Source organism: Delphinus delphis, chromosome 4, assembly GCF_949987515.2.
Source record: "Delphinus delphis chromosome 4, mDelDel1.2, whole genome shotgun sequence".
Taxonomy (NCBI): Eukaryota; Metazoa; Chordata; class Mammalia; order Artiodactyla; family Delphinidae; genus Delphinus; species Delphinus delphis.
Window position 1 is genome coordinate 67,188,084 of NC_082686.1, and position 14,654 is coordinate 67,202,737.

Genomic DNA, 14,654 nt, shown 5'->3' on the forward strand with positions numbered 1-14,654 from the left:
AACAGTTTACAATATACATTGAAAGAGAGAAGGTTATTTAGAGAAATGGGTCCTCTTGAAACCACACATAAAGTCACCCCCTGGATACGAAACGAGTATATTCAAAAGCCTCAACGGTAAGAATTATTTGTACAGACTAATACCAAAAAAAGTCCCCAATCCAAGAATGGTCTCTATGTGTGTACTCTAATAAGTAAGTATCGATGTTAGAGGCTTGTGCAGACACTGATAAGCAACAGTGACTACATACTGAGTACACTAAAAACTGACTAATGCTCAGTGTCTTTTTTTTTTTTGCGTATCAGTTCCTAAGGTCAATAGACTTACACTCACATGTACCAGTTTCTCTTTTCCCTTTGGTTTCTAAAGTTAATTAAGAGTACTATTTTCATTGAAAATGTTAATAAATGAAATACATTTTTTGTACGTTCACAAACATGGGGATTTCTTAAGACTTGGAGTCCACTTCTGAGAGCCTAGCTCCATCAATATTTCCATGAGCTAACATATCTAACAACACAAAGACATAAGGCTTTATTTACTTAAGGAAATAATTAATCTTGAAAATTAAGGTATTAAAAAATATTACATGTGTTAACTGTTTTTCCTAACTGTATACCTTGAATCTGGCCTTTATCTATCTATGTTTAATTATAAGCAGTTTCAAAAGCTAAGATCCAACTAGTACTGCGCATTTTCAGTTACTTAATTAGGAAGTGGCTTAGACACTGAGAACACCTGATTTATTTTATTGCCTCCTATATGAAAAAAGATTTTGATCTTTTTCTCAAAATTTCTAGCATGGCTGATCTAGCATCTACTGATCAGTAAATGCTGCTTCTAAATTTATTGACATGATTTGGGTTACTTAATGAAATATACAGTTGAGACAGCTATACCAATACACTGTGAAATTAAGTTTCTGTATCTCTTCTTCTGCAGCCCTTTGCTTATGCCTTTCATTTCAGCACCTATTTCATTCTGCCTTGTATGATAAATCCACATGACTGTCATCCCATGTCTACTGTAAGTTTTTCCAGTATAAAGCCAGTGCCTTAATCTATTTATTTCTTCAATATTCTTTAGTCTTTAGTCTATTAGGCCCTTGGGATTCAGTGGTGAGCACAAGATCACCATCTTCATAGAGCTTATGGAGTGAAATTGACAGTGAAATATTCACAAATACAGTTAGGAATAATAATATATAGTATGAAGGAAAAGTACATCCATAACATACCATGGGATGCCAATGCTTGTTAGCCAGATGAAGCAAAGAAAGCAAATGTTGAAATTAAGAATCTACTCAGGCTTCCCTGGTGGCGCAGTGGTTGAGAGTTCGCCTGCCGAAGCAGGCGACACGGGTTCGTGCCCCGGTCCGGGAAGATCCCACATGCCACGGGGCGGCTGGGCCCGTGAGCCATGGCTGCTAAGCCTGCGTGTCCGGAGCCTGTGCTCCGCAATGGGAGAGGCCACAACAGGGAGAGGCTCGCGTACCGCAAAAAAAAAAAAAAAAAAAAAGAATCTACTACTATATCCCTTAACAACAAGCTGATTTATTGTTCATTTTACCTTAATATCTGTGTAAGCTGGGAAATTGTAGTCCAACCACCCTGGATTCGAGAACAATCTTGACTGAGGACCAAGAGGCAATACTGAATGAGATCATAACAATATATATCTTGTTTGACTTTCTTCAACTCTGAGCTTCCAAAAGGTGTGTTGTTTATTATTTCTAAGGCAAAAGGAAATAAGATATACTTATTTTTGCTCAATAAATCCAAGAGTTATCCATATTTTTATAGGTTGAATAATGACTAAAAATACATTAAAAAGGAAAAAGAAATCACTGCTTTATCACAGTGTTAAGATTTCACTGAACAAATTAAAAACAAATGCTAAAATTGTACCCATGATGGAATTTGTTTTGTTAAAGTGTCAGCCGATCACAAAAAGATTTTCTTACCTTTTAACTTCAACAGTATAACAGGGACATTCTGCTCAGGACTTATTGCAACTTCAGCAGCTAGAGATAAGATCCTTGGGTCTCTACCCATTGGCTTCATTTCTCATACCACCTATATTTGACAAAATCAGAAAAATAAAGGTCAACAGCCTAAAACATTCACCCCCTAAATAATGTTTGAAATATAAATGACAGCAGCTTTGCTTGGTTCAAGAAGTGAAGGGTAGATTTTTCTCATTTCTTCCTTACAGGGAGAAATTGGTTTTTCCAACTAGTGTACCTCTAAAAGAGCTAAAGACCCTTATACCATACTGTAACAGCTACACTAGGTACTGTTTATTGTGCACTCTCTAAGAGTCAGAAACTGTGCTTGGTGCTTCACATTCACTCTCCCTAATCTGCACAACAATCCTAGGTTAGGAGTTAATTTTCTTTCATCATAAAAGAGAAACCGAGTGTGCAGAAATGAGCTAATACAGGCCTAAGACTGATATCTTTTTTAAAGGTCTTCTTACAAGGTTGGCCCTTGCCTGGTGTCTAGGAACTTGGATTTCAGGAGGGTTTCCACCAATTTCCTAGTATGACTGGCTCACTGGGCCTAAACTTTGTAAAAACAATGTGGTTTATGTTGAACACCTGCTTTCCTTCCTGAAGTCTGGAATTCTGATATGCGGTAGCAGAGGATGCCTACATGACCATCTCCAATAAAGACTCTTGTCACTGAGTCTCCAGTGAGCATCCCTGGTAAACAACACTTCAACGTGTTACTACAACTCACTGAAGGAGGAATTAAGCATGTCCTATGTGGCTCCGCTGGGAGAGGACTCTTGGAAGTTTGCACCTGTTCTCCTCTGAATTTCACCTCATCTGCCTTCTCCCTTTGACGATTTTTCTTTGTATCCTTTTAGTGTAATAAATCATAGCTATGATTATGATTATATCCTGAGAACTATGAGCCCTCCTAGCAAATTACTAAACCTGGAGTTGGTCCTGGGGATTCCCAACACACAATTCAGAAATGTTATTATAAGATAACCAAAGCTTGTTTATAAATAGCATAGTGAATAAATCAATTATCTTAAAAAAATCCACATCCCAATTCAATTTGTTGCTAAAACTTTTCTTTAAAAAATTTAAAGAAAATTAAATTCTTTTAATTAAGGCATTCAAAGCTCAAAGATACCATTTTTAAAAAAGTATAATCTTAACTTATTTATAATAAACACTAACATATATTAAGTGCTTACTATGAATTAAGCACTGTGCTAAGTGCTTTCATATGCATCATCTCATTTAATCCTCACAACAGGACTATGAGGTAGAGCCTTTAATCACCTACATTTTACAGATTAAAAAAAAGTAAAGTTTGAAGAAGTTAAGAAACTTGTCACGGTTCCACCAGCATGTGGTGGAGTCAGTATTCAAATCCAGATCAGTATGAATCCAATTTCCATTACAATGTTCATTATATTCCTTCCCACATAAAAGAGTAAAGAAACACAAAACATATTCCCAAATAACCTACTTCTCACTTTTTAAGCTATTATTCTTCATAACTGGCACCACAGTTCACCCTTTATATTAAAGAGTTGGGGACTTCCCTGGTGGTCCAGTGGTAAAGAATCCACCTTCCAATGCAGGGCATGCAAGTTCGATCCCTGGTTGGGGAACTAAGATCCCACAAGCCGTGGGGCAACTAAGCCCACACACCACAACTACTGAGCCCACACGCCTCAACTAGAGAGCCCGTGTGCCGCAAACTACAGAGCCCACACGCTCTGCAGCCCACGCCACAACGAGAGAGAAAATGTGCAGGCCATGACTAGAGAGAAGCCTGCATGCCGGCACGAAGAGCTTCCGTGCCGCAACGAAAGATCCCACATGTTGCAACTAAGACTTGATGCAGCCAAAAATAAGGTAAATAAATAAATAAAATATTTAAAAAAAAAAGAGTTGGCCATAATACAGGATCCAAAAATCATTCCTTTTTAGGTAAAATACAGATCATTAAAAAACAAGTTTTCTGGAAACATTTTTAAAGAAAGCCCAGCACAACTCTTGGCACATAAACTTTCTAGGAGAGTGGATATAGTTATCTCATTCTTTCCAATGGCTGCATTATGCTATGTTTCCTTTGTAAGAGAGTATCAAAATATATTTAAACATCTCCTCTACTGGAAGTCATTCAGAGTGTATGCTAGTACAAGCAATGCTGCAATGAATATCAAAGTACATGTCTTAGGTACTCATGATAGTACTCTGTGGGATGAATTTTTCCCTTGCAGTCAGATGGCTGGGTGGCAGGACACATATTTTAAAATTTTTGATTAGATACCAAATTTTTCTCCAAAATGGGTGTTCCAATTTATACTTCCACCAACAATGTATGAGGGTGCTCGCTTTACTATGCCTTCAATAGTACCTAATGTTATATTTTATATTTTTGTCAATCCGCTAGGTGAAAAATGGTATCATCTTGTTTTGGTTTTTTTGTTTTTTATTTTGCGGTACGCGGGTCTCTCACAGTCGTGGCCTCTCCCGTTGCGGAGCACAGGCTCCGGACAAGCGGGCCCAGCCGCTCCGCGGCATGTGGGATCTTCCGGGACCGGGGCACAAGCCCGCGTCCCCTGCACCAGCAGGCGGACCCTCAACCACTGCGCCACCAGGGAAGCCCAATTATCTTGTTTTAATTTCTATTTCTTTATTAGGGAGGTTCAGCACGTTGCATGTTCACTGGCCATTTATTCTTTTATATATTTTCTCTTCACATCCCTCAACAATTTTTCTATTGGCTTATCTTATTCTTTTGTAGAAGCTTTAAGTTTTTCATACATGGATATACACCCTTTATCTTTTATATTGGCTATAAACACTTTATCCTCATCTGTCGTTTATTTATTAAAGCTTGATTATGGTTTTACCGTAGTTTTACAATTTTTATGTAGTCAAGTATAACAATCTTCCCTCTATGACTTTGCCTTTGGTGTCATGCTTAGAAAGGTCCTCCCTACCCTAAGAGCTAAAATATAATCTAATTTTTTCTACTGTTTTTATTATTTTGTTTTACTTATATCTTCAAAAACATACTTTATTTATATCTTCAATACAAATGTAAGTTATTTTTGTGAGTGGTTTAAGATAGGAAGCTATAACATCAGATGAGGTTACAGATTGGTGTAAAAAGAACAAATGCACATAGCTATCATAAATTTCTGAGATAATTTATCATGAATGGATACAAGAGAAGCAATCTGAAATGTCACTTGGGTATATTTTTAGATTCTATTTAGTCCATTAGTCTATTTGTTTCTTCCTGGGCTAGTACAACATATTTCATTTAGATGTATGTTTAGAGAAAATTCACATTAGAAGGTAAGCTTCACAAGGGCAAAACTCATACCATCCTTGGTGGCTGCCTTCTTACCTCTTTGGTTCACTGTTATATTCCCAGAGGCTAAACTAGCACTTGGCACGTGGTAGGTACTTAGTATTTATATACGTTGAAACAATGAATAAATGCACAAACTTTGGGTATTCCAAAACCTCAACTTCTTGATGCTCTGCTTTTCTCCTGGTTATAAATGGAAACCTCAGACTTCCGGTTGAAAGCCTTTTTAAAGTAAAATAGATTCACAACACTGTTTTTCCCCTCTGGCTAATATAATAAAACATCACTAAAACATCATCACCACCACCAAACATGCGTAGGGCTCTATGATAGACCCAAGGTTCACAAAGATTTTATATAGGACAGATTTCCTGCTCACATTCTGGTTAGGAAAGAAAAGTATACACACAGACCTATATACGCACATATGTAAAATAAAATAATTATGTAAAATACATTACATGCCAAATAGGTGACACAGATGATAAGAATAAAGACCACAGAGTCAGAGGACAGGGTTTCCATGAACAAGCTTTCTTACCTGTAAACAAAATAATAATTCCTACCTCCTAGAGTAATTCAAGGTTTAGAAAAGAAGGCAACCACCAAAGATGGCCCTAAAATGTTGCATGACAGTAAAGTCTCAGAAATAATAACCATTCAGAGAGCTTTTACTTTATCCCATGAATTGTTTTCAATGCTTTCTTGTCCTAATTTAATCCTCTCAACAACTGTAAGGTATAATAAGTACTATTATTTTTTCCTCCCATTTTAATGATCAGTATCCTTAACTTTGGTTTGCACAAAGTCATACTGTACAGAGTATGAAGCTGGGGTTCAAACCCAAAGATTCTGGCTTTAGAACCCGAGCGCTTAACTACCTCAGGGAACAGTCTTAGTCCGCCTTAAAAGAGTAGAATTTGGACAAGCGGATAGGCTGCGAGAGACACATTCATCTACCTGCCTGGAACAATAAATTACAAACCTGGCGACGGTAGCAGTTAAGTAAGAAAGTTTTCGGATTACGTAATTACCCTGAAAAACCACCGTTATGGCAACCATTTGTAAACCTTCTCTTGGATGCTTCTCTTCTAATACAGCACTTCTCTCATCTTTACCCTTAAACTCACGAACTTTTGACAGAAAAAATGAAAAAAAAGAATTATTTTTCAATTATTAATGCTATTACCCTGCTGCCAGAGCACAAGGTCTGGCCTTGATCTTTTGGGAATTCGGTCTTCAGGGCCGTGCCGTTACCGCCGCCACAGATCACTGTGAAGAAGATAAAGAAGGTAACCCAATGGATTCCAGCTGCAAGTAATCCTAAATATCTGCAGTTCCAAACTCTGAAACTTTTTTACCCGCCCCACTTCACCCTCCTCCCTCTATCCCAGTCCTTATACCACCAGGAACTTCCTCTGGAACATAAGGTCAAAAAACGATTGCTGAGGCAACGGCGTCGCCTTCAGTCAGGTCCACCGACCGCATCTCTGAGGCCACGGGCGTCTCTACTCCGGATTCTAGAGCCGGCTTTCGTGCTATCTGGCCTTGGACAAGACATCAGGCCTAGTGCCCAGGCTCCGCCCCTCCCCCGCCTCAGTTTCCACACCAGATCTCCACAGAAAAGGCGTGGAGCAGGCCGATTCTCCCTTTAAGAGCTCCTACAAGACGGGTCGCTTGGTCCAGAAGCCTGCGGTCCGGGCCTCCCGGTATCCCGGGGCACCCTCCTTCCCCAGCCGCCCAGTCAGGTCGGCTACCTCAGTCCTGCTTCACGCTGCTCCGCCGAATAACCCCGCCCCCACCGCGCACCTCAGAAACGCGGCGTGCCGGGGTCTGCGTGCGTCGCAACGTGGGAAATGGAGCCTGGCTGCAGGACCAGGAGCCTCGGGGCCAAGGGGCGGGGCGCCAATCTCCAGGAGGCCAATCAGCACGCGAGAGGCCGGGTGGGACCGCGCTTGTCGGCCGCGGGGCGGAGGCTATGGTGGTCACGCCCGCGGCGGCCGAGCGCCTGTTCTTCAGGCTGAGTTGGCAGAGGGTAGTGAGCGTCGGTGGCCGAGGCAGAGTTGGAGCCGGAGGAGAATGATGAATGGAATCGCGGGAACTTCGCATATTGACAGTCGCGAGCGGGTTCTCAAGTTAGGGGAGAGTTTTGAGAAGCAGCCGCGCTGCGCCTTCCACACTGTGCGCTGTGAGTGAGGACGACCCCCGGGGAAACTGGGGGGAGCTCTGGGTATGGGGGTGCGGAAGCACAACTCTCTCCAAGTCGTGTTCGAACAGAGGCCCCCACCCCTTATTCTATGGGAGAATGCGGTGCCCAGCGCGACCCGCTGCCCTGTCCGGAGTGCTAGGGGACCGGTGGAAGCAGCCTGGTCGAGCAGGTGTGGGTAATTCTGAGCAGAGAGATTTAGGTAAGACCAGCAGGTAGAAAGGGACGCTTTGTGGAGGAGGTCTACAGGGGTGACTATGGGTGGAGGCAGACGTGACTGGCGGATCATGCAGAGGTGGTAAGGAAAGTATACAGTTGACCCTTGAACAACGCAGGGGTTAGGGACGTCGACCCCGCGCAGTGGAAAATCCACGGACTGCTATCTCTGCCTCAAAAACGAAGGAATCGATACATGACTCACCCAAGATCCCGAAGCTGAAGCCGTTTGGGTAGAATCAGGACTCAAACTCTGTAGTTTTTTTCATTACACGTATTGTGATCTCTAATGGAACACAGACTTTTCCCCACACTTCGTTAATTTAAAGATCTGTAAGATGAAAATACAGATACTCTATTTAATGGAAAAAATCCTCATGTAAGTGGACCCGTGCGGTGCAGACCGGTGCGTGTTATTCAAGGAACAGCTGTAATAAGGTGACAAATGGAAGGGGGCAAAGGGAAATGGGAAGGGAAAATGCCTTTAGGTTGGTAGGGAAACATTCTCTCCCTTCTTAACTTTTGGAGTCTGGCTGATGAAAATGCCTTTAGGTTGGTAGGAAAACATTCTCTCCTTTCTTCACTTTTGGTGTCTGACTGATGAGGGTTCTTATTTACTGTGTTCCTGGAGAAATATTCTGGACGATTCTAATAATCTGTATCTCTTTTGGACCCCTGATTTCATTCAGTCACTTATCAAATACTGATTATCACTGTACTGAAGGGTGTGTTATGAATTTATTAGATATTTACCCCCTGTGATTTCTCCTTTTGGTTTCCCTTTGTCCTCTGGAACTAGTTTTGATACATTTTTCTCTTTTATGTTATTGAGGCTACCTCAGTTCTGCTTCAATAGTTGGATGCTTTAATAGTTGGATGGTGTAGATTCCAGGAAGGAAAATATAGTATATTATGATTTGGTATGTAAAACATTCATTTTTTGCATAATAGCCCTCATAGAATTATAGAGTGGGAAGGAAACTTTGAGATCATTGAATCATAACCTCTTATTTTTCTGTGGCCAAATTGTAAAGTAGGTATTTTTTCACTTCCTCTTTCTAGCCCTGCCCTTCCTTAGTGTCTCATCATTCCACCCTTCTCAGTCATTCTGTCCTTAGACTGTTCAGAGATCTTTATGGTTTTTACTCTGAAGTGTTCCATGTTTCAATTAAAACTCACATTCTCCAAAAGTTTACTTAAGTTGTACACAATCTAATTACAGTAACTCAGAGTAAAGGTATGAAGAACCAATAAGTTTAACTCTCCAAGGATATATTTACATTTTATGAAAGGATTTTATTAAGCAAAATTAATATCCGGTTGATAGAATAAATGGGGGCGATATCTGCAAACAGATCTTCAACACTGTCCCTTCTTTACCATACTTTGTGGTCTAAGACCTTGAAACAGCTAGTGCTGGCTGTGCAGTTTCTCTCCTTCTTCAGCCTCATTTTTCAGAAGTATGATATAGTTCTTACCTGGTTTCTCCATGCCTTTCTCTCAAGTAATAACTTCCCTCTCCTTTCCTCTTCTTTCTCAGGTATGCAGTAATCTTAGTATCAGTTTTTTTAATGATAAGGTTTGAGATTACACAAATTTGCTCAAGAATCTATTTTCGTGTAACTTGGGTATATAGTCTCTTTTTAAGGGCATAAGCCCCAAATTAAGTGAATAAGAAATAGCCTTCGAAAAGCACTTTGCAGGTGCTTCAAAGCCTTTTATTTATAAAAGTTCTCAAAATGCTGGAATCGTGTCTTCAGAATCAGAGTATCGGGTGATCCTGTTACAAGAATGAAAATAAACAAAACAACAATAATAATAACCACAAAAACCCCAAATGTTTGAATACACCTTTAGTCCTGTGGAAGACATCAGAAAGGTTTTCAGCCCTTAGTTTTATTCTTGTTGAAGCAGACAGAACCTTTCTAGATTTATTAAAAGAAAACCAATCATTATCCTTGAGGATAGGTTCATTTCCCATATGATTCTCATCCTTAAGGACTCAGAGTGAGGGATGGAAACTATAGAGTTTCATACAGGCAGGTGGATATGATTTATTTATTTTTTTTAAAAATTGCACATTTTTCTTTCTGAAAACCAAAAATGTTTAGTATTTTTAATTATCACTACTACATATAAAGATATGTTTTTTCCTCAGGGAACTGAAGAAGAACTTTGTTTCTATTTTCAGAAAAATATACTCATGTTTAAGCTCTGTAATAAAGTAGAACAGAAATACACACAGATAATACATTAATTTCAACTTTTTATTAACATGTAAAATAGACAATTCACTTTAAGTTGCTGAGCTCATCTTATCTATAGAATGAAGCAATAAATTCAGCCATTCTATCATTTTTTATTAAAATTATGAACTGCCCTTAAATTGATAGGTATGTGAAAAATACAATATTTTCAATATCAGTTTTATATAATGCTTGAAGCTTTCATTCATTCACTAAATGTAAATATCTTTCTAAATCTTCTAAGTTTTTTTTAACAGGTAAGGCTGTAAAGATATATATTGAAAGTATCATGATAATTTGTAAGGATGGTTCAAATATATTTTAGCATGACATTTATTTATTTAAAATTTTTTTTATTGAAACATAGTTGGCATACAATATTATGTGAGTTTCAGGTTTCCTACATAATGATTTGACATTTGCATACATTATGAAATGATCACCAAGATAAGTCTAGTAACCATCTGTCCCCATACAAAGTTATTACAATATTATTGACCATGTTCCTTATGCTGTATATTATATCCCCATGACTTGTTTCTTATGTAACTGGAGGCTTGTACTTCTTAATCCCCTTCAGGGTGGACCTAATTTATAACAAATCAATGTTACCTGGGAGAAAGTAGTATTCTATCTTTATGTACTTGGGTAATGATGCCTGTTCAATACACTGAGGTTTTGGAAAAACCTGGATGTGAATTCTGACCTCCACCACCTATATGTGTAATGTAACTTTGGTAATATTCTCGAAGCTTTCAGTCTCAGTTTTCTTAAATGTAAAATGGAAATTGTAATATCTACATTTCAGAGTTTCAGGATTAAGTAAGATAGTATAAACAACTTAGCACAGTTTTTGGTGCATGGTAGAGAATAAATAGTAGTCACCATTATTATTGAAGGGTCATATTCATGTGTGTATGCAGAGTGCCAATAAATGTACTTTACCTAGACTTTCAAAAAGCATTTATCGGGCTTCCCTGGTGGTGCAGTGGTTGAGAGTCCGCCTGCCGATGCAGGGGATGCGTTCATGCCCCGGTCTGGGAAGATCCCACATGCCGCGGAGCGGCTGGGCCCGTGCGTCCGGAGCCTGTGCTCCGCAACGGGAGAGGCCACAACGGTGAGAGGCCCGCGTACTGCAAAAAAAAAAAAAAGCATTTATCAGGGCTTGGCAGTAAAACCTATCAAAAACATAGTCTGGCATGTGGTAGGGAAGACGTGGGATGTTCTGTAAATGATAAACTTAATGCTTAACAGCAGATGCTTCACTGGGTAGAAGAGTTTGAGCAATAGGACCCATTAGAATAAATTTTGGATTTGAGCTAGTACTAGTTTTACAATTTATAACCAGATAAGGGAATAAAGATTGAAATTCCTAAGTTTGTAAATGACACCATTTTTTCCTGTCATGAAATGATGAGCTCATGGACAGTGACTACAGGAAGATTGTCTGAGGCACCAAGTGGAGCCACTCCCAAAAAACTGGTTGTTAAGCTTTGGTATGGGCACACATTAGAAAGTACACTAATGAAAAATAGGATTGAAATTATATTTACAATTAATGTTCTCTGATTAGTGTGGTATACTGGAAAGGGTATGGGTTTTGGAGTTAGTTGAATTAGTTCAGATCCCAGGAAATAAATTTATGTTACTAATTGTGGACTCTTTTGTGAAGATATTGACATTGTGTGATGCTACAGACAAAATAGTCAGAGAAGTGATCAACAATGATAGGAAAAGTGTTGAGAATAAGGCAGGAAATGTTTTTCCACTCTTTATGTAATATAAGTAATTGTATTGTAAATCTGAAGAAAATAACATAAATGAAGGAAATCCAGAGAAAATAAACGATAAAATTAGTGGTGAGGCTTCCAAACCAAGAAGAACCAAAAGAAATAAACTATTTAGTCTGGAATCATTCCAACTTAGAAGAGAATACATTTGACATTAGAAAACATATGGAAAGCATGAACATGAGATTATTCAACAAGTTCTGTAGTTCTAGAGCTATATTTAACCCCTTGAATCTCAAAATTTGTATACTTAAAAAGAAATTTCTTGTGGGAAGGTAAATAAAAGACAACGCTACTTAATATAACAAGTAATAAAATGTGCAATTTATTCTAACAATAATAATTAGAAATATAAATAGGTTCAGAATAGTTTTGATGGACTTACTGGTTATAAATTCCAGCTCATTAAGCAAACCTACAGATATTTTGAGTACATTTCTGTCTGTTATTGGTATCACATATACTATAGGCATTTATGCATAGGCTTCAAGGGCTTGTGAATCCCTTGAAATTATATAGAATTTGATATGTATATTCATATATGCATATCTTAAGCATGTATTACTTTTTTAAAAGTTAATTAATTTTTTTATTTTTGGCTGCATTGGGTCTTTGTTGCTGCATGCGGGCTTTTCTCTAGTTGCATCGAGCAACACTTTTCTCTAGTTGCATCGAGCAACTTTTCTCTAGTTGCATCGAGCAACACTTCATTGCAGTGTGCGGGCTTCTCATTGCGGTGGCTTCGCTTCCCTTGTTGTGGAGTATGGGCTCTAGGTGCACGGGCTTCAGTAGTTGTGCACACGGGCTCAATAGTTGTGGCTCGTGGGCTGTAGAGTGCAGACTCAGTAGTTGTGGCACATGGGCTTAGTTGCTCTGCGGCATGTGGAATCTTCCTGGACCAGGGCTCGAACCCGTGTCCCCTGCATTGGCAGGCGGATTCTTAACCACTGTGCCACCAGGGAAGTCCCCATATATGCATTTTTATACAGAGAGGATCTGTAGCTGGTCTATAATTTTCATCAGATTCCGATAGGGACTTATGACTATCCCTCATCTCCTAACACCACCCCTCCAGACACATGCATATACACAAAAGTTTGGAACTGTGGATCTAAGGCAAAGAGGCTATATAATATGGGCTGGGTAGAGTGTGTGGCTTGAGTTCCTCGCTTATCTTTTACTGGCTTCGTTACTTTAGAGGAGTTCACCATCAGTAAAATATGGGTGAGAATATTCAATTCAGAGAGTTGTGAAGATCAGAAGTAATGATATAAAGAAAAAAAATCTGTTTTTAAACACTAAAACAGAGGTTATAGATTTACATCCTATCAGCTGATTTTGACTTTAGAGATGCTTTTTTTGACCCACACAGTTGTTGTTTTAACATGATTTGGTTGTAAATACCTAAAAATCAAGATCTTTTATACAAAAATCTGGATTACCAGCCTCTATTTAAAAGAAACCAGAAGATAACCTGGCAACAGCAAAGGAATTCTGTATCAGAATTATTTTCAGTCATTGATGTATATATATATATTTTTTGAATTTTATTTTATTTATTTTTTATACAGCAGGTTCTTATTAGTCATTGATGTATATTGATGTGAATTATTTTTAAGTGACTTTCATATCTTAGAGGTTTTTAAACTTGCTCAGTATGTGAAATATCTTAGCACCCTGTGTTCCCTCTAGGTGATATATTTTAATGACATCAGTTGAATTATAATCTAATTCAAAATGAAAACTTATTTTAATTTCTTCTGAAGTGGCAGATTTGGTTAAATTTACACATCTTTTAGTGGTGTATGTATCCATGAAAAACTCAAGCTGTTAAACTGAATAAGTTTTCTTTAAATTTTCCCCATGAATGTGTGTTTGCTGTGTTTTCATTCATTTTGTATTCTGCTAGGACAGCAGACAAGTGGTAGTAGGAGCCCAAGGTGGTTTAAGAAAAATTTAGGGGAGGAAAAAAACTGAAAATTGAAGATGTTCTACTGATATTGGTTTTTAGAAAATTGTCAAGATACTGACATTATTTCATTTTTAGCAGTGGAACATCGTAGTCTAGTTCATCTTGATCTAAACAGGATCCCAAGGGATCATGAAGTGAGGAATACTGTTTTAGAGTGTAGCTATTTCTTTTTCTCTCAGAATTATACATACACAAATAATCTGGATTGTATTTTGTTTGTTTGCAATATTAAGACTCTTCTAAGCCTTTTTAATTACTGGCTATTGAAAAATGATTTATCACTCTGAAACATGCTCATATTTTTGATACCCAGGTATTCAGGTATTCTTCCATCTTATAAAAACCAGTATCTATATCTATTTTTAGATGACTTCAAACCTGCTTCTATTGACACTTCTTGTGAAGGAGAGCTTGAAGTCGGCAAAGGTGAACAGGTGACAATTACTCTACCAAATATAGAAGTGAGTATTTCCATATATTTAAACTAAATAGATGTTTTTACAGGATTTCCACTAAATTTAAATGAAAATGATTGTACAATTCATGTAGTGGTAGTCAGTTAAAAAACTAATAAATATAGCAAAGCAAAAAAATCATATTTTAAACTATCTTAAGTAAAACAATCTTAAACTCTTAAAATTTACTTTGTAAGTTTCAAGAACTATCATATTAAATGATTTGAAACAATTGGAGGTCTAAACAGATATTTATTAAATCACTGTTATGAGCCAGATTTTGTTCTCCAAACTAGGAGTAATAACATATGCCCTGCCATGTAGTCCTAATCTGTTACAGCAGACAGACATATAAACATCTATCTAGTGCTATAGATTAGAACAGAGACAAAATTCTGTTTAAGCACATAAATGGAAT

At 38.1% G+C, this 14,654-nt stretch overlaps 2 protein-coding genes across 4 annotated transcripts in view; one reads left to right on the forward strand and one right to left on the reverse strand.

Moving 5' to 3' along the window:
- IQCB1 (IQ motif containing B1) overlaps positions 1-7,193 on the reverse strand; it is a 46,447-nt gene extending 39,254 nt beyond the window's left edge. For 2 of the 3 annotated variants that reach the window (XM_060010749.1, XM_060010747.1), the window contains exons 1-4: positions 7,109-7,193; positions 6,541-6,623; positions 1,964-2,075; positions 1,570-1,732 (exon numbers count right to left, since the gene is read on the reverse strand). In XM_060010749.1, coding sequence (XP_059866732.1) covers positions 1,570-1,732; positions 1,964-2,063 — 263 coding nt within the window. In that variant the 5' untranslated portion in view covers positions 2,064-2,075; positions 6,541-6,623; positions 7,109-7,193. The remainder of the gene's footprint in view (positions 1-1,569; positions 1,733-1,963; positions 2,076-6,540; positions 6,624-7,108) is intronic. The other variant, XM_060010748.1, reaches the window with a different exon arrangement.
- A 183-nt stretch (positions 7,194-7,376) lies between these two features.
- The window catches only part of EAF2 (ELL associated factor 2), a 50,204-nt gene continuing 42,926 nt past the window's right edge, over positions 7,377-14,654 (forward strand). The window contains exons 1-2 of the mRNA XM_060010751.1: positions 7,377-7,539; positions 14,148-14,242. Coding sequence (XP_059866734.1) covers positions 7,431-7,539; positions 14,148-14,242 — 204 coding nt within the window. The 5' untranslated portion in view covers positions 7,377-7,430. The remainder of the gene's footprint in view (positions 7,540-14,147; positions 14,243-14,654) is intronic.